General features: G+C 34.8%; 1 protein-coding gene across 1 annotated transcript in view; it reads right to left on the bottom strand.

The window, feature by feature from the left end:
* Positions 1–26,507, bottom strand: part of UTRN (utrophin) — a 674,836-nt gene that overhangs the window by 95,286 nt on the left and 553,043 nt on the right. The window contains exon 59 of the mRNA XM_044675452.1: positions 3,338–3,399. Coding sequence (XP_044531387.1) covers positions 3,338–3,399 — 62 coding nt within the window. The remainder of the gene's footprint in view (positions 1–3,337; positions 3,400–26,507) is intronic.

Here is a 26,507-nt window from a genome sequence, read left to right as displayed (position 1 = left end):
TTTCTAATGGAATTCCAATTTGTATTATACTTCCTTATATGCTTGTCTTGTTTCCCTTTTAAGATTGCAAAGTGCATAAGAGCAGGAACTGCAAATATATTATCTAAATATCCACTAAAACACTTGAGAAATTTTTTTCTGAACAAAATGGATTTGGAATAAATAACTGTTGAATGACTGAGGCTCCTATTTCATTCAATCTCATTTGTTTAGACTCTTTCAATACAGTATCCTACTCTATATTTCCATACCCCTTCCACTGAGTCCTGTGCAATGTATGCCTCAGTAATGAAAAAACTTTCTTTCATCCTAAATCTTTTCATTTCTTTACTCTCATCCATCAACTGGCAATCACTAAAGTCTCCTAAAGATTATGTCCCTGGCCACTCATTCTGGTACTGGCAGTACTTTCACTCATACCCTGTGAATCACTTACTAGTCATAATAAATGAGTTAGAATGCTCCTTGTTCCCCAAAGGCACTTATATACTTTGTTCCTACCAGGATCACTCAGTAACACATCCTCATGAGGTTCATTCTATACAGCTTTTTAAGTTGTTCTTGATTTCATTAAGGTAATTTAATCTCTACAAGTCTTTTGTATGCTTCAGTTGATTGATTCCCAAATGCTTCATATATTTTGTAGTTATTTGGAATGGTATTTCCCTTTCTACTGTGGCTTCTTCATTTTTATCATTAATATAAAAGAAATACAGTTAAGTTTTAAGCATTTATTTTGTAGCCTGTAACATCATTCAAGCTAATTATCTTGATTAGTATCATTGACAATTCCCTGGAATTTTATAAGTAAACCATCTTATCATTAGCAAAAGGAATAGTTTTATCTCACAATCAGTTGCCTTTGAGAAATACAGGTCTAAGGGAACCAGTATGAGATGTCTGAAAGGATGGTGAAGACACAAGACTGAAGGTTAGAAGAAAGAGTGAGGCAGGATAGGGTAGATTTGAGATTCTTCAGTATTTTTGTTGTTCAATTTTTTTTAGTTGTCTAACTCTTCATTCTTCATGACTCCATTCAGGTGTTTTTTTGTTTTGTTTTGTTTTGTTTTGTTTTGTTTTGTTTTGTTTTTTTATGGCAAAGATTGCTGGTGTGGTTTACTATTTTCTTCTCCAGTTCACTTTACAGAAGGACTAGGGTAAACAAAGTTAAGTGACTTTCCCAAGATCACCCAGTATGTGAGATCATATTTGAACTCAGGTCCTCCTGATTCCATATTATTGAATACTCATGTATCCACAGCACCACTTAGCTCCCCATCCTTAGCACAGAGATGGCAATTAAATCCATGGGAACTGATGAGATCATTAGATGAAGCAATATAGAGGGAAAAGAGAAGAAGGCCCAAATTAGATCCTTTTGGGGCAGTACAGTTAGAAGGATCTGGATGACCATCTAGCAAGGAAAACTAAGAAGTTACAATCTGATAGGTAGTAAGAGAAGCAGGAGAGAGTTGTTTGCTAGAAAGCAAGTTTTAAAAATTGAAGAGAGAGCAATCAACAATGTCAAAGGCTGCAAAGATGTCAGGGAGAATGAAGAATTGCAATTAAGAGAACATTAAAAACTTTGGAGAAAGCAGCTTCAGTGGAATGGTACAATTGGAGTTCAGCAATAAAGAGCAGAAGAAATAGGAAGAGAAAGAGAGAGAGAGAGAGAGACAGAGAGAGAGAGAGAGAGAAGAGGATGATAATCAACTGAAGATAAGATTCTTTCAGGACAGGGAGGCATTTTCTCTATATATCTTGTACATCCCTATACATGTTGTCTCTCCCATTAGACTTTTAAGCTCCTTGAATGCAAGAAGACTGTTTTTTAAAACTTTCTTTGTATTCTCAGCATTTAATACAGTGCTTGGTCCATAGTAAGCACTCAAGGTTATTGACTATCTTTTTAGCTATCTAAATACAAGGTCACATTTTATTATCAAAAGTCATTTGGGAGCAGAACTCATCTTCTGAATTTTCTCAGGGAATTTTCAAAGAAATGCATTTTTATTTAATGAATGAATGAATAGTATGGAATAATAAGAAATGACATCTATCTAGAGTTTGAGAGTCATAACAGCCATGCCTAAATTATCTCAAAGGCCAACCTTTTATGGAGCATACCTTTAACTTTTACCCTTAATTATACTTTTATGCATAGCTGATGTAGCATTAGTAAAGTAGAAATAGTGCCAGAATATGCAGAGATAGAATCTTTTTTCTGGTACTTAATCGTTGTATGTCAATTGAGCAAGTTACTTAATCTTTTTGAGTCTTAGTTTTCTCACCTGTAAAATGGAAATATTTATCTTTCTACTACATACCTAATAGGGTTAAGTGAAGTCAAATAATATTTATTAAGCACCTGTTATGTGAGAGGCACTATCTTATATAGAGTTCCTGCCCACAAGGACTGGATGGGGCTTGAGATGCAAAGAGGACATGGATGTTTCATAAACCTTAAAGTGTTCTATAAATGGAAGGTATGATTATGATATCTTCACAACAATCTTCTGAAGTAGAGTATGCAACTAGTATTATTTCATATTTTCTCATGAGGAGAGAACATCATGCCCAAGGTTGCACAAAGAATAACAAGAATTTGAATCCAGATCTTTCTTGGCTCCAAAGCTAGCATTCTTCCTGGTAGACCTTAGTTAAAAATAAAAGTAAGGGTATATAGAATAAAAATCTTTTATGCTTAACATAGGTAGGCTCAATAGAATAGAAGAAACTGCCCTGTATAGCAATCAGATTAACAGAAGTAAATTCTTGTAGAAAGGAAACTGAGGGCTACTGGTGTCTTGAAATTTCTTTTAGACTCACTCAAATGCAAGCTATGATTAACACTCAGAAGAGAGGTTAAGCCGATATAGTAGAAATTCTTTTGATATTACATTGTTCTTAGAAATGAACACACGATAAATTCATAGCTTCTATCTATTTCCTGACATTGAATTCTTTGTGGATAAAGCAGAGCAGGTGCCTTTTTATTTTCTTTAAAAAAAAACTCTTACCTTCCATCTTAGAATCAATACTAAACATTAGTTCTAAGGTGGAAAAAGTGGTATAGGCTGGGCAATGGGGGCTAAGTGACTTGCCCAGGGTCACACAGCTAGGAAATGTCTGAGGTCACATTTGAATTTAGGATCTTCAGTCTACAGGACCATTATTTATCAACTGAGCAAACTAGCTGCCCTAAGTAGGTGACTTTTCACCATACCACATGATATCTGATATGCTGGCAAAGAATTTCACCCAATGAAGAGAACACAGAGCTCAGTAGTTTAATAAAATTCCTTGAGTAACTACTATTCAATAAAATCATACTCACCAAGGGACTGAAAGAGTTCTGTCATTTTAGGATGATCCCAACATGTTGTCTGTGTTTGGTGACTGAAATAAATAGATATATTTTTAGAAATATGCAAAAGTTTAAACAAAGTTATGTGGCAAGAAAAATTTATTTCCAAAATGTCTTTGCATCAAGTTCCCAAATAGTAAAGCCCTCCCAAGATGGCCATAATTTAAAAGACAAAAAGAATGGTTTATTATTTCCAATGTGCTATTTCATAATTATTTACAGTTCATTAAATAAAGTGTTGAGAAACTGGACAAAACCACAGTGTCATGAAGAAACCTGATGCTCTAACTGCTGTTGAGCATTTGGGAATTTGATGATTCATTTGAAAGAAACAATGGAAGGATTTACTTCAACCACTTGAGAAAATTCCAGTTTCCAAAACTAGGTATTAGATATTAAAACCTAAATTTTTGGTCTTTGAATTTCAGTTTCAGTGATAAATATCCAGATCAGTTACCAGACCTAAATTACTTATCTCAGAATATTATAAATCTTTTTTTCTGCCCCAGCTCATGTCTTTCCCTTTGTATCTATCTCAGGTCCTTTGTGTTTTTGTCTTTCTTTGCTCCTTTGCCTAATTTTGCTTCTTTTTCCTTCCATTTCTTCTCTGTCCTTCAGATATAATCTTGATGGCACTATATTTATTGAATTATTTTCTATTTCCTTGCTTTTACATAAAAAGTAAATGTTTCATATTTTCTTTATCCTAAGCAGAACTCCAAACCTCGATCCCTCCCTTTTGTCTCTCATTTAAATCTCTTATTACTATTACTATGTGAATACTAGGATGAATTCGTGTTTCTGATACACAAATTCTTCACCTATAAGCAAAGTCATGTGGTACACCAAGGATCCAGTGATCTGTATTCTCATCAAATTCAGGTTTTCCTGCCAACAATGCAAACTATCAGCTACCCATGACAGATGACCTGTGCAGCTCTTATCCATGTCCTACCATAAATTTGCCCAAAGAGCTCCACATACCAAGCTGAGAAAATCTCATTTTCCTGGCATGTGCATGGATATCAATGAAGTGTATAGGTTATTCATTATATAGCTCTAGCTTTCACTAAGTAACTAGTTAATTCTTTTCCCCAGTCATACTTTTTTTCCAGTACAATCCTTCATACTGTCTAATTTCTTGCTTTAGTAGCTGCCTGATTATGTCCACCATATACTACTACTCTGCCATTGCCCTTTGGTGGATCCTCAAACTCAATTCTTTGGAGCCTAGATATTCTTCGTGGCTTGCAGTATTATATAGTTATAAGTCAATATAACTCTAAATCATATAAATATGTTCTGATGGATGAATATCACCTATCCAACTGCATATCATACTCTGGACAATAATGAGTCTTTATCTTTTTAATTCTATTCAGTGGCCAAACTCTTTTGAATAATACACTGAGAAGGCAGTGTTCCCAGCTTTTGATGCAATGGATACAGTACCATCCATAATCAGAATCATCTAGAGGCCCATCTTGACTTGGATTCTGAACAGGACCTCCTTTAAGATAGTGGCAAATACCTTCAATAAGCAAATGTCTTCATTTTTAAGCTTTCCTTGATCTTAGCAATTAGTCCTTTAGTTCAATCCTGGAAGGTATTTTGCATTTTTTTTTATTTTAATTTTTTAAATCCTTACCCTCTTGTCTTAGTATCAACACTGTATATTGGTTCTAAGGCAGAAAGCAGTAAGAGCTAGGCAATGGAGGGTAAATGACTTACTGGGGTCACAGAGCTAGGAAGTGTCTGAGGTCAGACCGAATCCAGGACCTCATGTCTCTGGTCTAGCTCTCAATCCACTGAGCCACAAAGGACCTTGAATGTGACATTTGACTCTACTGAATGATTCTACTAGTGAATCGGTTTAGCCAACAAACAATAAACAAGGCAGAAGCTTATATTCTCTATACCTTATGATCAGTTGTGAAGATACCCAGGTACTGTGAAATTAGAATCTGTTACCCTAAAAACTATAATCCCCCAGTAAAACTATGATTCCCAGAACCCTACTCACTTCCTGTCCTTACGTGCTGACATAGACAGGATATAAATTGGGTGGAGTTCCACGTCTAGCTCTCTTTTCCTTCCTATTGGCGGCTTTGGCAAATCGGGCTTTTTCAAGCAGGTAAAAAAACTTAGTCACATGGTTTTGTTTTGTCAGATAATAAACCTTATAAATATAATACCTGAAGAACTGGACATTAACTTAAATCTTAGAGTACCCAGGTATGGAGTAATACTTTTTTGATAACCTGCTTATTCCCTTTCATTGATCCTTTCAAAAAAACCTTTCCTCATTGAGAATGTAAATCATTTCCATAAATATGTTGAATAGGTGGAAAAGTTGAATAATAAAATGTGTTAGCACTCATAAAATTTGTATACCATGTAGGTCTAAATTTGTAATGAGTTCCTTAAGGGTCGCTGGATTTTTTTTTAATTTTTTTTTTTTTTTTTTGTCTTCTGTACCTAGCACAGAATACCCTACAAGAACCTTAATGAATGTTGATGGTAAATTGACATTAACACTTTTTGGAATTAAAACATCAGATGAAAGAAATGCTTAAAAAGTGTTTCCAGAAAGATACTGATAAATATCCAGCATCAAGAATATATTCATTAATATGTATGCCCAGCTGAAATTAAATATCACGAATAGGAACAAGATATAATCAATTGTTAGACAAACCTCTAAACTATGAGTTTTCCAGAGTTTATACAGAAAAGTGCATGGAAATTAATTAAGAATGCAACTTTATTGTGTTGGCAATTGGAATTCAGATTATCTATTAAGGTTTATTTTGCTCCATTTGGGAGATTTGTAACTATAATCTAGAAAGAGTTTTTGTCCAGTAGTTTTTCAGTATTACCTGACACATCACAACCTAATTTGGTGTTTCCTTGGCAAAGATACTAGAGTGGTTTGCCATTTCCTTCTCCAGCTCATCTGACAGATGAGGAGACTGAGGCAAAAAGGGCTAAGTGACTTGTCCAGGGTCACACAGCAAGGAAGTATCTGAGGCCAGATTTGAACTCAAGAAGATGAGTCTTTCTGATTCTAGGTCCAGTACCCTATCCAATGTGCCACCAATGTGCCACTTAGCTACCCAGAAATTGTTTCAAAAAAGATAAATTGGAAACAGTTTAAAAGAAGGTAAATTTGTTAGTAGTCAGAATAAGTTAATTAGAAAATGTCAGTTACCAGAATCATTAAATATTGTATGAATATTATATAAGTAAATATTAGATAAATATATGTACATACAAGGGGTATACCTCCTACAAAAAATGTTCAGCTTCCAAAGTTAAAACAACACTAATATTTTTTAACCCAGCATATACTTATGTGTATGCACATAAACATATACCTATTATGTATATATACAATGAAAGGCAGGCAGGTTTACTGTAAACTTCCTAGATAAGAAGAGCCAAGTCCAAATCTCACTTCAAACATGATAGCTTTGTGACCTCAGGCCAGACATCTTACTTCTCAATGATCCAAGCAAGTCCCTAGGACTACCAGGTGCTGAGTAGCTGCCCATCTGCAAAGACAGAGGGAGTTCCCTTACCTTCCTCCCTCCACTAGCAAGAGAGTGGCGATTCATGGGGAAATTACCTCTCCATCCATAATATCCAATTTTTAAAAGAGAGTAAAGAGATTGATTGATTGATTGATTGAATGAATGAATAAACAAATAAATCACATTGTCGAAATCTTTCTGTAGGGGAACTGAAAATTTGTCTCGACTCCTCACTAGAGCTCTTGTGTTCTCTCCTTCTGAGTTAGAAATTAATGAACAACATCAAACCTATACTCTGGTTACCCTGCCTTTGATTTCGCAAGAAGGAAAGAGAAAAATTAAGGGTCTGGATCTAAAATACTTGAGTGGGAAAAATAAAAGTCAAGGAGAATAATGAATTTTTTAAATGAAGAACTTTATCACCTATAGTTAAGCAAAGCAAGATTTGCCTTAGACAAATTACAATTCAAATTATTGCTAGTTAACTATAAACTTTTAAGAAGTAGAGCAAAGATTGGTGGTGAAATTACTTCTCTATTTTATAACATAGAAAAATCTCTTTTTTAAGAGATCAAAAGAGACACTAAAAAGCATTTTTATTTTCTCATATGTAGGTTTTGGAAAAAAACTGGCTGCAAAGAAGTTAAATAAGCAAAGGCCTCCTAAGTAAACCCTCTAATTAAAAAAGGGACAAGAGTATCTTTTCCCATTCTCTGTCACTCCTACCTACCCATCCCACCTAAAAAAACATATAAAAATATACTTTGGCAAAGGAATTCCTTACTCAGCATCAAGGACCTATAGAACAATGAAGGAATTCAGAGTTTCCAAGGAAGTGTAATTATTTTTCCAGCACTAAGGAATGCTCATTAAATGAAATTTGGCTAAGTTGGTTCTGTTATAGCTTGTTTACAGCACATAACAAATGGGCACGGCATCATGCTGAGCATTGCTGGAATGTATAAAACTGTTCATATTAGATGGAAAGGGACATAGGAGGAAGATAGGTTACATACAGAAAGGAAAGTTTAATAACAGTTGGCAACAAAGCAGCCATCGGTACAAGCCAATACTGAAATGTCCCATTCAAAGGAAAAAGTGAAACAGCAACAACTTGGGTGTTTACTAAGGAGAAAACTATTCTGATGGCTCTAAGAGGAACCAGAAGCCAAACTGTAAAAAGAGGACAAGCCAAGGAAGGATGTGGACAAGGTTTAAAAATATGAACAGGTTAGGATCTCCTAAGAATTTAGAATTTGCCTGATTTAAGTATCTAGACTGCTACTTAGGCAAGAACTCAGTCAGAAGGAATTTTCTAAAGAGCAACATTTTAACCTATTAAACTTGAGAATGACTCTAGGGAAGACACAAAACAAGAAAATGTAGAGAATGTTTAGAATTGTTAAACCATTTAATAATTATCTAGCATACCCTTTACCCTCACCCATTTTAGACATAAGGAAACTGAGCTCAAAAGAAGTTAACTGATCTGCCCCAAAATAGTGCATTGCAGAGCTGAGAGTAGAATCGAGGTCTTCTAGTTATAAAGGAGGATTCCTTTTTTTTCCTGGTATCCTCAGAATGGCACACAGTAGGACCTTAGTAAGTGCTTGTTGACTGATAAATTCTGTGCCCCAGGCTAGTAATCATAATCCCTCCTTGGAAAACAGGTCAAAAAGTCTCTGTAGCTTTATGTATATTTTGGGAAATCATGGTAATGAAAGAGGTCTCTTGAACTACAAGCTCTTTAACTCAATTCCACTCAAATCAATTACAGTAACACTTCTTATAAAGGCCTACTTTACCCAAGGCAAGAGGAAACAAAATTCAGTTAATCCCCAAACTGAAAAACTGTTCCTTAGATGATTCAAACAAGAAATTTCTTTGATAAGGAAAGAAAGCTAAAGCCAAAGTCAGTTTTCATGGTTTCTTTTGACAATTGCTCTGACCACTCCCTTTCGGTGCTGGAAGCCTCATATTCTCCTTACCTCATTTCCAAACAGTGCCAAGAGAAGTCAAAGTACTCTTGCTCCCCAATGCCACTTCCAGACTCTCTTTAAGACATTCACAACCTCTCTTCCTCTGAAGCACCTGCCTTCACTATGTGCAAATGCTCAGTGCTGCCATCTTTCTTTTCCATAATGACTTAAGAATCTGGCTAAGAAGTCTCATCTCTTCAATTCAATCATTGCCATCATCCTAGGTCAGTTTAATAAATAAAAATAGTATGAAGCACATACTATATGTAAGGCAATGTCCCTGAGCCTTGGGGATCAACAAAATAATGACTGCCTTCGAAAGGTTTTTCTTAATGACTTTTCTGACACCCTGATCTCTCACTTAATGAGCCACTTCAGCTCAAGAATACTATCTCTCTTCTACCTTAACCACCCATAGGTTGAAGGAGGAACTGGGGAACTCATTGACAAATCACACCTTTCATCAACTTCACTCTCTACCCCAGTGTTTCTGCAAGTTTTGACTTTTCCAAATAACTTTCTATATTCGAATTTCTCTTGGGCTAAAGAAGATCAAGTTGTTTTCTTCATTCTATTTCTAGGCTCCAAACAGGGAGAGGACTATTTTTTTTTAAAATTTTAAACCCTTAACTTCTGTGTATTGATTTATAGGTGGAAGATTGGCAAGGGTAGGCAATGGGGGTCAAGTGACTTGCCCAGGGTCACACAGCTGGGAAGTGTCTGAGGCCGGATTTGAACCTAGGACCTCCTGTCTCTAGGCCTGGCTCTCAATCCACTGAGCTACCCAGCTGCCCCTAAGAGGACTATTTTTTTAAAGAGTGATTTTCATCTATCTCTATTTTCTACCTTTTAAGTCTTAATTCCATCCATTTATTCTAGCAACTTCTAACTATGATAGTGGCTTTGTGTCTGTCAGTTTAGTTCTATCTATAGATGGAATATTGTAGAGATGATCACACACACACAGACACACAGAGTATTCCCCATCTGCCCACATAACTTAATTAAAAAAAAATAACTGTACCATTATCTCCAGGGAACTGAAAAACTGTATGATCATAATCTTGTGTATTTGAACTTTTCTCACTGTTTATTCTTATTTATCCTGTTCTTAATTTTCATGATAACCTTCAAGTCCTAGATCCTTCCCTGTTTTGGGGTTATTTTGCTCCCTTGGACCTACAATGAAGCATTTCAAAATGGTACTCTCTCTACCTTGCTTAATATCTTTCTGCTGCTCCCACTCTATCTTTCACCAATCTTCAATAACCCTTAAAATATACTTTACATGTTGGAGAAAGTAATGAAAATAGGCTAGCTAGATTCACTACAAATTTATATCCTCAATTATTTTTTTTTTAAAAACCCTTATCTTCTGTTTTAGAACCAATATTGTGTATTGGTTTCAAGGGCTAGTCAACTGATTTAACTGACTTACCCAAGGTCACACAGCAAGGAAATGTCTGAGGCCATATTTGAATCCAAGACCTCCTGCTCATAGACCTGGCTCTCAATCTATTGAGCTACCCCACCAATTTTCTTTTTAGCTAAGTAAAAAGCACCTTGGAAAAGCACCTTTCCCAGAGCTTAGGTATTGTAAAAAGAATATCCTTTCCCTTCTTGGTGATTCAATTTATACCTTCTACTTCAAAGAAAAAAACAAAATCTATGGCAGGCAGAAGACCAAGGAAGATCTCAGGAGTCAAACATTCTAGTCATGGCATCAACATTACTATGCAGTTGGTCCTTGAAAGCTAGTATAGTACTAACAAAAACAGAAAGAACATGCTCATTTGGCAACCAGATGGAAGAAAGAAAACCGCATATCCCTTTGTGAATTCAACACCAGTTGATTCATTAGGCAGAATTGCCAGTGCTGAAAATAAACACAGTCTCTGGTTACAAAAGTGCAACTGCAGTTTAATACAGAACATTTTAAAAGTAATCAAGGCTCTTGGCTGTAGCCGATTTTTTTTTTCTAATGAAAAATATCAATCCAACCATCAGCCTTATCAGAGCAGCTGTGAAGCACTTTTCCCTTCGGCCAAAACGATTCCCTTTCCTTCAGAGCAGGAACAGTCAGTTTCAGCATCTCAGATCTTAAATTGAAATCCATCAGATTATTCAGCTTGAAAAGCTTTTAAAAATGATGGAAAAGAAATCCATTTAAAGTGGAACTAATGCTAGTTTTAAGAAGGGAGATAGATATAAGACTAAAATAAAATAAAATAAATAATTCCAGCAGAGCAGCAATTAACACTAAACACAAAAACTCGTTAAGCACACAAACAACACTTTAGAGCACCTAACATATGGTGGGCAAATCTGCAAATATTAAACAACAGAAATGATAATAATCAAGGCATGCCTAAGCTGTACCACTGAAATAACATTAGCATACACCCTTAGGAAGTAATAGGTAGCATGTGGATAGTTAAGTGGATCAGGTGCAGAATAGGAATATAATGCAAGAAACACTCATAATGCCCATTTGCTTCTCCCCATGGTAATCTAGTTTTTTTACACAATGTAAGGCCACATCTTTGTCAAGCACAAAAAACAATGTCTTTATGTCTATAATTTCATAATGTTTATTTAAGAAGCAACTTTACATGACAGCTGCACAAAATAATCCTTTATAGAAGTAGTTATTATTTTAACCAATTTTATCTATTAATAATTTTCTTACTGTTCCCTTATGTAGTTCAAAGATCTATCAGAAAACACTTAATATTCTTACAAAGGAAATTGGGCCAAATACTTATGTGTGGGGTATATCTCTGAAATTAATATTCTCTTTTCATGTTTTTGATTATTAGTTGTAATAATCATTATACGAATTTATGTGGACACGACTTCACATTTGAAGCCTATTTTATAGCAAATGGTGATTTCCCCCTTTCATTCAACAAGTGAATATGAAAAGACAGGAAGAAAAGATTTTTGCAGGTCAGTGGGCTAATTTTTTAAAGATGATGTAGACTTTAGAAAAGCAGATTGATGTCCCTCGGGTAAGACTTGCATGTCATAGAAGCACAGATGTTTATTCTTTACAATGTAAAGTTATATACTAGAGAAGGAGATGAGAGATTTGTAAAATGGTGCTTGACCTTATTATGTCCTTCCAACAGAGGATAGCTGGAGCCTGTTCAGTACATTATCTCTGTGTGTATTAGAAAACAACAATATCCTTAGAAAAATACCCGACTTTGGACTTCATGTGATGGGTTAATTCTTCTCTTTATCTTGCCTAGTTTCTTTTCACTCTAAACATCTAAATAAGCACAGGAATTTTACATTCATTTTTTTTTAATTAAATAGCATATGTTAGCTAAGTAAAAGTAATTTGACTATCTCATGATCAATCTTTCACATAACTGTTTACAAATACTTTTTAATTATCATATTATTCATTAACATTTCTGGTGCTCCATACACCTTGCCACTTTTAACTTCTTTGATGATAGTCATATTCAATGTCTAAAACAAAAAGCATCTCCTATTTGTGTACATATAAAAGATAATGACAAAGCTATGTTATGTCCAATGAATCAATAGGCATTTAGTTTGTTATTACTATGTGCTAAATGCCACTGCTATAAAGAACAAGAAAAAATGGTCTTTGCCTTTAATGAATTTATATCCTTATCTTGGATAAAATCTGTGTACAAATAGGTACATACAAGATACATATGAAGAAATAGAAGATAATTTTAGAAAGGAAGGTGCTGGGTGAGAGCTGAGTTGGGGTGAGAAACCCTATTATGTCAACAAACTTCTAACATGCAGCTGCTATGTGCATGACAACCAACTTCATGTTCACTGGCAGAGTGCTTTGCTATGGGAGATCATTCAGAAGTATAAGACACACTTCCTGCCCTCAAGGAGCCAAGAAGTCCATCATCTAATATTTATACACAGCTAGGTCTCACATAGGACTAACACTGAATCCCATGCATTTCAAATTTCATTATACAATGGTATAATTACATAAAATAAAGAAATTAGTTAGAGCCCAATGGAAAGATAAAGATAGAGTGTAATTTTAAATCATTTGACCACTCCAAGGGGTAGCAATCTTTGCACAATGTAAAAGTTTGTTCATAAATAAGTTGTTGGATCTCCACAGTTTTAGAGTTACTAGAAAGAAATGGGGGGGGGGGACTGAGGTTTTAGAATGACAATGTTTTGGTGACCAAAAATGTCATCTTTTCACATTAAGAAACACCAAAGATAATGATTTAAAGATACCACTCAACTCTGGGAATTACCAAAAAATAGACGAAATTAAAATTTTAAAAATCATAAAACCCAAAACCAAACTCTCAGGTCCCACCTAAAACCTCCTTCCCATAAGTCTCCAGAGAAGCCAGACTATACTGAGGCAGTTTTTAGCCCAAACACCTTCTCCAGGCCTCAACACCTTTTAGAAGTGCTAATAACAGTTAAACTCAGCAGTATGGAACTCACACCTATTTAACTCTAGAGCCAGGTGGTAATAAGTAGTTTTGTTTTTTTTTTTTTTTTATAACTAGAAAACTGAGAAGAAAATAAATTGAGGCAAGCAGACAAAACATCACCATGGTACTCCAGTTGGAGATTTCCTCTTAAGATACTTTTAGCAATTATCCCTCATTCACTTTAACAAAACAATTAACATTAATTTTAAGCCAAAGTCGTAGATGTAGTTATGCATGTAGAGGTTTTTTGGTTGGGGGATGGGGTTTGGAGAATGAAGGATTGGTAACCTGAAAAGTGTCATTAGGTTATAGTGGGCTAAAATATGAATAGTAACAGCTAGCTTTTATAAAGTGCATTAAGGTTTTCACAACAATCCAGTGAAGAAAGGCCTATTATTCCCATCTTACAGATTAGGAAACTGAAGATGAAATATTAAATAATATGCCTAAGGTGGGGCAGCATTTGAATACAGGTCTTCCTGACTCCAAATCCATCATCTCTATATTTGCAGTGCTATTTGATAAGAAAGGGCTTTAAATGTTATATGATTGATCTGCACAACAAAGCAATGAGTAAAACATAGTCCTAGTATATGAGTTTATAATTTATTCCAGAGAATGAAATAGTCTTACCTTCAAGAAGCTTCATTCTATTATAGAGGATGAGACAAATGTGCAGATAACTATAAACAGCATCAAAGTTGTAAACAAGTCTAAGGTAAGCCCAAAGACACTTTTAAATGGAGACTGAGGGAACTCAGATACCAAACCAAGAAAAAAAAGAATGCTCTTGTCCACATCTCCCCCAGGACTATTTCCTTCCTTCAGGCTGTTGGACCACTAGCATCCAGGAAGCCTCCCATGTAAGCCAATGATATAAAGGAACAGGGAGATGGGGATGTGGACAGCCCCTATCCTTTTGAGGAATGTTTTGTTGTTTTTTAGTCATGTCCAACTCTATGTGACTCAATTTAGGTTTTCTTGGAAAAAATACTGGGGTGGTTTGCTTCTCCAGCTCATTTGACAGATGAGGAAACTGAGGCAAACAGACTTGCCCAGTCACACAGCTAGGAAGTGGCTACAGCCACATATGAAGTCATTTCTTCCTGACTCCAAGCCTAGTACTCTATCAACTGCATCACATAACCGCCCTTCAAAGAATGAGCTGAATACCTGAAGAAAAGGAGAGAAAAGAGGAGGGGAAGAAACCCTAGATTTACTCTACCATTAAGGTTTTGTGGAAGGTTCTCAAGACTTCTTTGGTTACAGGAACTATACCAGTCCTGATTCCAGTCTCACCCACTACATGGTAGAAGGTATAGGCTAAGTACCAGTCAGAAGAGAGGACAAGACGAGCTATATGGGACTGGAAGGGTCATTTGATCAGATCTGGAAGAATCCTTCCCTTTCCTCTCAAAGGTCTTTTTCATTTGAAGCTGAGTCTCCTCAAGAATTGGAAATAGAAGTGAGTGCCTAAAGTTGACTCTGTGTCACTTCATACCTAAAGTCAGACTTTATACCCCACCAACATAAAGAATGCTTGGAGTCATGCATATACAAAGATAGGGATGGTGGTGGCTCCTAACTTCATCATGCAACTGGAAATGTTCTCTTACTGAACTGAAACTGTTTTCTCTTAATTTTTAAATCCAATAATTCTCATTCTTCATCTTTATTTACCGTGACGGAGTTGAATATTCTCCCTCCTGTTTATTTGGTCCTTTATTCACTTTTTTAACATTTCTCTCTCCTATTTCTACTTCCCAACTAGACAAGAATCCTTTTCATGAATATCACTGATTTATAGCCTCTTAACTTTTTTGTTTTCCATCCATATCACTCACCCATCCAATGCTTTATTCCCACTGCTCTCTTCATCTCTCTCTCTCTACCCTTCTAAAGATCATATTAGTTCCCATGAATTCAATCATCTCTTTGCAGGAGACTTCTAGATCATTTATTCAGTGCTATTGTCTCTCTTGAGTACTAATCATTCACTATCTGCTAGATATAATATGACAGTTTTAGAAATGACTTAATAGTCTAATACTCTCATAATTCTTAAAGAAAAGAGATTAAATTATTTGTTGAAGGTCACATGGATCTACAATTCAATGTCTCTCAGGCATCTCAAACTCACTATTTCCAAAATGGCATTAATTATTTTCTCCATTAAATCAACTCCTTCTCCAAACTTCCCTTTTTCTAATTAAAAGCACCATCATACTTCCAATCACCTAGATTCACATCCCAATTCTTCCATGACTTCATGATTTCATCTCTCTCTCTTAACAGACCAGTTGCTCAGTCTTATTTTTTTATTTTTAAAACCTTTAGCCTCTTTCTTAGAGACAGATATTATTTCAATGCAGCACAGCAGTAAAGGCTAGGCAGTTGGGGTTAAGTGACTTAACCAGGGTCAAAGAGGTAGGAAGTGTCTGAGGTCAAATTTGAACTCAGGATCTCTCATCTCCAGGCCTTGCTCTCTATCTACTAGACTATGTAGTAGCTCCATGTTGATTTTAACTTTATAATAGCTCCTTCTCTCCTGAGTCTTTTTTTTAATCACACAAACATCCTTTGTTAAAGCAAAAAAAAAAAAATTAAGCACTTAACATTTCTTGTTATTCAAGACTCCATTTTAGGCCCTGGGGTAACAAAGGTAAAGGAAAATATAATACCTTTCTCAAAGACAATACAGTCTAACAGTGGAACCACTTGTTTATATAAATTACAAATACAAATAAGTTGAAAAATTATTACATACATAGGAAATATGAGAGTAGCATGGAAAATTCACAGAAGAGTCAATTCTACCTCAAGAAGGCCCCTTAAAGATATTCTTAGAAACCTTTAAAGTAAAATACTACATATACATTTTAATAATACACATTTAAGGCAAAAGTTAAAAACACTTGAATTTACTTAAACATTATGATAAAAAATAATTTTTATTGTTAATCAAAAGTTAAATCAAATCCTCTGAAGTTAGAGAAAATAGAGGAGAAACCTTTTAAACCAATAAATGTAGTCAACTTTCCATAATAAAGAACAAAAAGACCACCACAAGAACCAACAAATAATACCAAAGCATTTAGGTCTGATTTTGAAATCCAGACAAAAACACTTTGGAGAGTCAGCAAGCCACATTATCAGACAGAAACAAATCACCATACATCTAGTACTATATACTGGCTGGATGCCAGTTGAAAATAAGGCTTCAGGTTACTACAAATAATCTTCAAAGCCAACATTCCATATGTTGATAAAAATGTTTCACATTTTAACAACCCTGTGAGTTCAGTAATAGAATGAGATCAAGAGAGATCATGTAGTGCCTTGTAAACCTTAAAGTACAATAAAAATTCTAGCTACTAGTCCTGTTAAAGAATCACAGAATCTCATGACTTGGAAGAACAACATTCACTATATGGAAACTAACCTCAGTAGAGAAAAGTGAATTAGTTTGGCAGAATTCAGAAATCTGAGACAAAGTTACAAGACTCAAGATTAGATTTTAATTAATAAATTAGAATTTACATATGTAGATGAATTTTTCAATTTCAGAATAGATTGGTAGTGTGTATTTGTATATATGTGTATGTTTAAATTTTCCCCATATCAATGATAAAAAATATTTTTGGAATTCCTTGTTGGAATTTCCCTTCAGAAGCAGATTAGATCTTTGATCTTGGATTGTAATATTCAGCTTACTCATTAATCTAATGCTCCTTCATTCTGAATAATTTTTAACTGTTAAAAAAATTATGTTGCTGGGGGCAGCTGGGTAGCTCAGTGGATTGAGAGTCAGGCCTAGAGACAGGAGGTTCTAGGTTCAAATCTGACCTCAGACACTTCCCGGCTGTGTGACCCTGGGCAAGTCACTTGACCCCCATTGCCTACCCTTACCAATCTTCCACCTATAAGTCAATACACAGAAGTTAAGGGTTAAAAAAAAACAAACAAAAAAATTATGTTGCTCTCAAAGGGAAATTGTTACCCCTGGGAATAGTTACAAAAATATGTTAAAGGCACATAAAGTAAGAGTACAAGCTCCACCTGGTTAAAGAGATGTAATCTAATGAAGTTGTTAGATTTCTCTAAGCCTATGTTTCCTTATCTTCAAATGGGAGGAGAAAGAGAATAAGCATTTATATAGTAGCTAGCAAATGTTAAACACTATGCTAAGAAAGCACTTAAATATTATCTTATTTGGTCTTTCACACACACACACACACATACACACACACACACACACACACACACACACAAAGTGGGCAGGCAGGCTAATATCCCCATTTGAAAATTGAAGAAATTGAGACAAACGAGTTGGAGTGATTAGCCAGAAGTCACACAGTGTGTAAGGGTCTGAGATCACATCTGAACTCAGATATTCCGGACTCGATGTCCAGGGCTCTATCCATTGTACCACCTAGTTGCCAATATGGATAGGGATCACTGCCCAACTTTCCTTACAGGGTTGCTGTGAAGAGAGACTGAGGTAATATTTATGAAAACAATAATTTGCAAAATATTATCAGATTTACCATATCTGGTTTCTGGGTGGTTCAGTGCATAAAGGACCAACCCTAGAGTCAAGAATGACCTAATTTCAAAATTCAACCTTAGATACTTAGTAGCTAGGTCATTCTGGGCAAGTCACTTAACCCTGTTTGCCTCCTAAATTTACCTCATGTTTAAATGAACTAGAGAAGGAAATGGCAAACCACTCCAGTATCTTGGCTAAGAAATCCTTCAAAGGGGTCATGAACAGTTGGACATCATTGAAACAACTGACCAAAGCCATGATTATAATTATAACAATTGGCTTACAGGCTCCGAGATGACTAGTCGGCATAGAGACACTGCTCTCTTAGAAGCATAAATCCTGTTATGTTTATTAAGCACCTCAATGTCGTTACCTCCTAATACCTGCTGAGATTCAGAGTTCTTCAGGGTTAGGATGTTAAAAGCTACTATATATACAAACAGAGGTCATTGTCACTGCTGAGCCAAGGTCCCATGGCCTTTGTTTTCCCTCCGCTTTAAATTAAATCTCCACATCACTCATTCATGATATCTGATTTTCTCTCAGAGACAGTGTTCAGGACACAGATTAACAAATAGAACATGAAAAGAACCAAAAGTCATCTAAATAATTAGTAGGTAAACTTTAATTAGCAAACATTTTTCAAGGGAGAAAATTCTTAAAATATATAGTCTGTGAACAAGAAAAGAATCTTTTTCAAGAGATTTTTTAAAATGCTAGTATAATGCTGGAGTAAAGCATCGGATTTTCAAAAGGTAAACTTCACTGAAAATACTTGTCTTTCCCTATAGATAAGCTTCAGTTGGAAAATATTTACTCTCTCCACCTGTCACAGATCTTCCAGGTTTATGAGAAGTGCTTTATTTATGGGGTCTGGCAGGGAGTAAGCACTGTATTCATGTTGTTATTTTATTATTAAATTGCTCAAAGTCAAATTTACCTTTATGTTTGGATCACATGGCCCTTATTCCTACAATAAAACGTTTGGCTTCTAGTTTCTTGAAATCTTTCTCTTCCTTAAAAGTCCAAAGTGGGTGTCCAGGAAACATTCTCTCACCATTCAGAAGAACATAATCATTCTGACTTCTACTTTTTTTCATAGTATGTACATTGGATAGTCTTTTTCCCTACCCACCCACTTGCATATACTATCATTACTTATTTATATGCCATATTATGCCTATTAGGTTGCAAGTTCTTTAAGAACAAGGTCTTTAGATCACACCTGTCTTTAATATCCCTAATGCCAAGGATAGTGTCTTGCATGAAACAGGGACTTAATTGATGTTTTCTGAATTCAGTTGAAAGCAGAAATATTGTAGTTGTGATGTAATAGACCTAATTCTATTACTTAAAAGAAAGTAAGGGGTCACACATTTTGATGTGAGACCCTTGGTTTAAACTAAGACAATAAAGTCCCTTTGCATCTTGAAAAAAAAAGAAAAAGAAAGTAAATTTGCATTCAAAGTAAATTGAACAGTTTTGGGCATCAGTGTATCAATCCCGGGCTAAATAAAGTAATGGGGAATGAACAGATTTTTAAATCAGAAAATCTGGCTTTGAATTCTGGTCCTACCACTTAGCACTTGAATAACCTTAGGTATATCGCATCACTCATTACAGTCTCAACTCATTGATAAGATAAATTCTAACTTTAATGTTCTTTAAGATTAGACACTGTGTTGGCTAGAAAAAGAAAAATATAGACAAATTTCCCTAAGGAATATTGATGCAAAAAATTTTACTAAAATATTAGCAAGGAGATTATAGCATGATTATCACAAAAATCATACACCACGATCTGGTGTGTTTGATACCAGGAACGCAAGAATAGTTAAATATTAGAAAAACTGTCAACATAATTGAACATATCAATAACAAAACCAATAGAAACCATATGATTACTTCAATAAATGCAGAAAAAAACTTTTGAAAAAACATAACACATATTCCTAACTTTAAAAAAATGAGAAAATATTTAAAGTGCTAAATGATATTTATTTAAAATCATCAGTAAGCATTATCTGTAATAGGGATAAACTAAACCATTCCTAATAAGATCAGGGATTTTATTTTCGTTCATTACTATTACAGATAGATATTATATATCATCATTACTATTTAATATAATATGAGAAATGCTAGCTATAGCAATAAGAGCAGAAAAAGAACTTAAGGAATTAAAATATGTAGTGAGGAAACAAAACTATCAATTTTTGCAGATGATATGATGGTATGCCCAGAGAATTAACCAAAAAACTAACAGAAATAATTAACAACTTTAGAAGTCACAGGATATAAAATAAACTCATATAAATCATCAGCATTTCTATTTACCACTAACAAAGTCCAACAGCAAGAGAGATAGAAAAAAAAAAGAAATTTCATTCAAAATAACTCTAGACAACATAAAATAACTAAGGATATATCTACGAAAACAAAGCCAAAAACTATATGAACACAATTTCAAAACACTTCACACAAATAAAGTCAGGCCAAAACAATTGGAAAAAACATTATTGCTCATAGATAAGCTAGGCCAATGTAGTGAAAATGACAATCCTACAATATGGCAGAAACTAGGCATAGACCAACATCTCAAACACCAGAATAAAGTTGAAATGAGCATTTGATCTTGAAATTCAAGGAGATAACATAAAAAAATTAGTGGAACATAGAAAAACTTTACCTGTCATGTTTGTGGATATTGGAAGAATTTATAAACAAACAAGGCATATAAAACATTACAAAAAATGAAATGGAAAACTTTGATTACATTAAATTTAAGTTTTTGTATAAACCAAGATTAGAAAGGAAACAACAAAATGAGGGTTATAATAAATATCTCTGAAAAAGGCCTAATTTCTCAAATATATAAAGAATTGACTCAAATTTATAAGAATATAAAGCATTCCCAAATCCCAAAATAATCAAAGGATATAAACAGGCAGCTCTAAGAGGAAGAAATTAAAACTATAGTAATATGAAAAAATGCTCCAAATTACTATTGATTAGAGAAATGCAAATTAAAACAACTCTGAGATACCATCTCATATCTCATATTTATCAGATTGGCTAACATGATGAAAAAGGAAAATTATACATTTTAGAGGGGATATAGGAAAATTGGGATGTTAATACACTGTTGGTGGAGCTAAACTGATACCACTATCCATATTAGCATCAATTGATACTAGTAACACTCTTTGGTCTGTATCACAAAGAGATCAGAGATAAGGGAAAAGGACCTACCTGTACCCAAATATTTTTAGCAGATCTTTTTGTAGTGGCAAAGAATCGAAAACTAAGGGATTGTCTATCACTTATGGAATGGATGAACAAGTTGTGGCATATGGTTGTAACTGAATACTATTGTACTTTGAGCAGAATGAGTTCAGAAAAACCTGGAAAGGACTGATACAAAATGAAGTGAGCAGAAGCTGGAGAACAATATATACAGTAACAGATATATTATACCAATGATCATTTGTGAAGGACTAAATTATTATGAGCAAAGCAAGTTCCAAAGATATCCATAATGTTCAAATGTTATTTTAAATATGCTTCCCACAGCCAAAGAAGGACCTGTTGTAGTCTGGTGGCAGATCAAAGCATCATCCACTTTATTTACTTCATGAGTTTTTTTTTTATTATATGTGTTATATGAGTCTTTTATCATAGCATAATCAATATGGAAATATTTATTGCATGAAAGCACTGGTATAACACACACACACACACACACACACACACACACACATATATATATAAAACACTATTTACTGCCTTGGGGAGGAGATGGAAGGGAGAAAGGGCCAAAATCTGAATTCTAAAAAGCTAGAAAACAGACCTCTTACCTGAAAATTACATCAAAGCTTTAAGACTAAATCCTTGTATTCTTTTATGTGTTTTACCTTAATCTAACTCTAAAGATGTTACCAAACTCTTAACATTCTCTATTTGTAAAGTCAACAGGCATTTACTAAACATATGCTGCATGCCAAGCACCCAGCAGTATGCAGAAATAAACAAAGGCAAAGATAACCCTACCCTTTAAGGAGCTTAAACATCAATAGGGGATAACATGGAAACAACTAGGAAGGGATCCAAATGAGATAAATGGAGATAATTTTGTAGGGAAGACACTCCTGCATTGAGCTGGAGCAATCAAAAAGACTGTTCAGTAACTCCAATTGAAATAGAAAGGTGTTGAAGAGCTTCTCAAGTGCCCTTCTGGAGACAATTAACTTTGTCCTTCACTGATCATTACATAGGATCATAGACTAAGAGATGGAAGGGTTCTCTGAGGTCATTAGTCTAATCTCCTCATATTATAAATGAGGGAACTGAGGTCCAGAAAAGTTAAATAATTTATTCAAGGTCATAGAGCTAGCAAGTGTCAGAGGTGGGCATTGGTCCTAAGTCTTCCAACTTCAGAACTTGTGCTCTGACCATTCAATGTACCATAACATTTTGTTATGGATGTTATGTTTTAGCATTGGACTTCTATGCATTTTAGAGAATCAAATGGCTTTACATTGACAACTTGCATTCTGACCATTGTTAGCTAGTTAGACATAGTTACAGAAAATCAAGTATTTTCTCCTGCAGCTCCTTCTGCCACGAATATATGAAAGAGATGCAGCTACTGTGCTTGGTCTCATTAGGAAAATAACAAGGAGAACTAAAAAAGTAATTCTTCCTTTCACAATCTAAGCTAACTTATAAGCTCTGCTTATGTCAAGGAGGTTTTTTTCACAAATACTAACAATATTCGTAATCCAGGCAAATGAACCATGTGGTTATTATCAAAGAATAATCATCCTTCAGGAGTATATAATAGGGGAAAAGGAATTTTCAGAGTCCTGAATTCATTGTTTAATATTAATTCAGATTTTGGAAAACTTAAACTTATCACATACTGAATCTTTCAATTTTTCCATTTCTCAAACTCTCTATTCCTATTCATAGTTCTATATATGCCACCTCCGAACCCTAGTCACCAGATATTTCCAATAATGGCTTTGAAGATAGTAGATCTAGATAAGGATGAGTAGCACATCCTCACCCTGCCTTGTGCTTTCTTCTCTAGGACTACCTTGTATTTACCCAGTGTGTATAGACTGTGTTTGTCATTCAGTTGTTTCTGACTCTTTCTGAATCTATTTGTTTTTGTTGTTGTTATTGTTGTTGGCAAAGGTTCTAGAATGGTTTGCTACTTCCTTTTCCAGCTCATTTTACAGATAAGGAAACAGATAAACAGTGGTAAGTGATTTGCCCAGGGTCACACAAGTAGTAATTGTCTGTGGCCAAATTTCAACTCAGGTTTCCTGACTCTTGGCCTGGTGCTCAATCCACTGTCCCATCCAGCTGCCCATAGCCCATGTCCTTAGTTATTTTCTTATTTCCCTCTAAAAAAGTAAATACTTCCTGGACAGGGATTATAATCCTACCCCATCTTTGGGGTTTGTGGGGCAAAGGAAGGGGCAGAGGCAGTAGGTCACAGAGTTTAGCATAATGCTTGGTACGAAGTCAGTTCTTAAGAAATATTTATTGACTAATTAGCTGATCAATATACAGGATTAGGACAATTTGAGCCAAAACATTCTCATTTCTCAATCTTCACAAAACTCCACGGGAGACAAGACCTTAAATCAAAAAAGAAAAACACTTTTGCAAGAATACTCTACCTCAATTTCTCCATTACTCCTGTCACATTCTAAACAGCCAGTCAGGCAAAAAGCATTTATAAAATTCTTACTATGTACCATGTGGCATGCTAAGCACTGAGGATATAAAAACAGTGTGTGCGGGGGAAGGAAGAGAAGCAAAAATGTGTTTGCTGCCCTCATGGATCTCACATTTTCATGGGGGAAATGGAATGTAAACAATGTCTATACAACCTATATTTAGGGTAGATAGGGAGTATTCTCAAAGAGAAGGATGGAGGGATAAAAGAGACAGGATGGCATCTAGTACAAGGATTGATAACTACATTTAATTGATGCATATTATGTTTCCCTCGATCCCCTCCCCAGACTGCCTAGAGAGCAGAGTCCAGGAAGGTGTTCACATTTTCATTCTTTGAACCTAACAGTTCACTGTTTTTTTATTTTATTTGTGAGGAGTGGGGTGCTCTTTGTGTGTAGAGATGTAAGACATATGATTTCATCAATGCTTGGGGATTCTTTGCAATTAAAAGAAATCAACTTTATCTCTAACAATAGATGTAAAGAGATGCCTGAGGCATTGAAAGATAAAGTCACTAGCCTGTGATCACCCAATGAATCAGTATACTCTCTGGAAGACTCCATCCTAGGGGCCAGGGTATAAAAATTAAAAAAATAAAATAAAAAGTCCCTACTCTCACATTCAATTGTTTAGCCAGTATGAATCAGAAGCATGATATAACCCAATTTTTCTTAACTTGAAGGCCAATCTTTTATCTACATTGACTCATCTCACCATTGGTCCATTTCCCTGCACATGTATGGTCCAAATTTGGGATTTCATTGGCATAGGCAACTCTTGATGACAAAGCTTACTCAGTAAATACAGATCAACATCAGTTCGGTAACTTCCATATTTAACAAGCCAAATTGCGGCAACTACTATGTGCTAGGCACTGTGCTAAGTTCTGGGGAGCCCAAAACCAACCAATCCCTGCTCTCAAGGTGCTCAAAATCTAATAGGGAAAAAAAATGCAAAGAACTATTGTACAGACAAACTACAGGATATAGAGAAAATAGTTAACAGAGGAGGGAAGTCTAGAATTAAGGTGAGTTGGAAAAGCCTTATTATTGTTTGAATGTTATGATTTATAACCTAGTTTCATGTACAATTTTTCATAAGGTGAATCCTATTAAAATATTTTAGTTTATTGACTTTTTATTAATTTATGATTTGAATATCATTTTCCTAACAACTCTTAAAATGAGCTTGATTAAAAAAACCTATCCAACTGAAATATATTTTCTATTAATAGGTTCTTATGAAAAGATCAATAGATATTAGATTAATATTAATCAAAGTTTTCATAGAACACAAGAAGTGAATAAAATTGGATGAATAGCAAATAGTAAATCTTTACGTAGTTCCACTATCTATAGGAAACCAAAAAGAAATGATGGAAGAAGTAGTGTCACATCAGCAAGTATGGCAGGTCTTCAGGTAGATCTTAATTCTAGGGAAAGCAAAGCTTTAAATACAATTATCCCACTTGGTTTTAGAGGAAAATGATAAAATACATATAATTCATTTTGGTAAAGGAAGGGAGAACAGTGGGCAAGAATGTTGCCTTTGCCTTTCATCTCTGATCAGTATTACTTTAACTATATTCCTTTTATTACATAAAATGGATTTATTGTCTATGTATATATTAATCAAGGATGAAACCTAACTGAATTGGCAGAATATAGCAAAGTTATAGAGTATTTTATAATAAATTTCTATTGGTTGCAATGACTTTGTCTAGTCAAAGTCTTTATCAGCAAATGACTACAAAATAAAAGTAATTTAAAAGAATTTTTAAGAGACCAGCCAACTCCTAACCCCTTAACAACTACCCAATTCATTTCCAAAGGAAATACCACAAAAGATCTTGATCTCAATTCGAAGTGTGGTTAGGTACAAAATGAGGGGAGAAGAGGTGACATTTATCACATATATACATTAATTCATGTATATGATATGGATTGATTATATTATATTAAATGAGTAAAAAAAGAAAATGAATAGGAAGAAAACGCAAAGCACATAACAAAGAAAAGAGGGCACTCATACGATATAGATTTGCCCAAAGATTCCATGTTTTTAATCTTTTTCTCATCTTCCTCACCATCTCTAAGCACACAAATATTTGCTTTCCTAGGGAGAGAAATCTAGTATAATCTGAGGGTGGCATCAATCCGTGCTTGGATAATGTATTATAAATAGTCTCAAAGAAATACTATATACAGAAATATAATTTAAGAATTCCACTGTAATACTTTTATTTTATGTAACCAAGCACAAATTTTTAGGTAAGGTATGTATAGCATAATAGAGATACAGGGAAAGACTGGAACTATGATTTAATTGATACAGGGAGGAGGAAATTTCTAGCAATGCAAGTTGGCACCTTTTCTGAAATTCATATACCGTCTTTAGAGTTTCTGAGAGGAAAGAGAAATTAATTGAACTGCTCAAGGTCACATCCAGTTTTTCTTTCTCCTCTTTCTTTGGTACCTGCTGCTTGAGCTTGGTCATCTACCCTGTCCCCAATTCTCACTTTACACAACAGTAGGGGCATTTAATATCCCCACCCCATCTCCACTCACATACAAATCTCTGCCTCTGCCTCCATATGTCTCTCTCACCACACACGCACACACACAAACTGGCTAAGTTTATAGACATGTTTTTATATTGTAAAATAAAATCGACCCTGGCAGAGAGATGATGGAGTCAGGGTCCAGAACAAGATGTATTTTTTGAACTCTTGTCAATAAGGAAATTTATTTTGCTTGACTAATCATATTTCTTACAGGGAATTTGCCTTTGTCTTTGTCTTTTATCCTACTGAGCTAGGACTAGAAAGATGAAGAGAAAACAAAAAGGTTGAAAAAACTAATTAAAAAT

The sequence above is a fragment of the Gracilinanus agilis genome, chromosome 4 (genome assembly GCF_016433145.1).
Source record: "Gracilinanus agilis isolate LMUSP501 chromosome 4, AgileGrace, whole genome shotgun sequence".
Taxonomy (NCBI): Eukaryota; Metazoa; Chordata; class Mammalia; order Didelphimorphia; family Didelphidae; genus Gracilinanus; species Gracilinanus agilis.
Note: the sequence above shows the minus strand (reverse complement) of the source record. Positions and strands in the feature narration are given on the sequence as shown.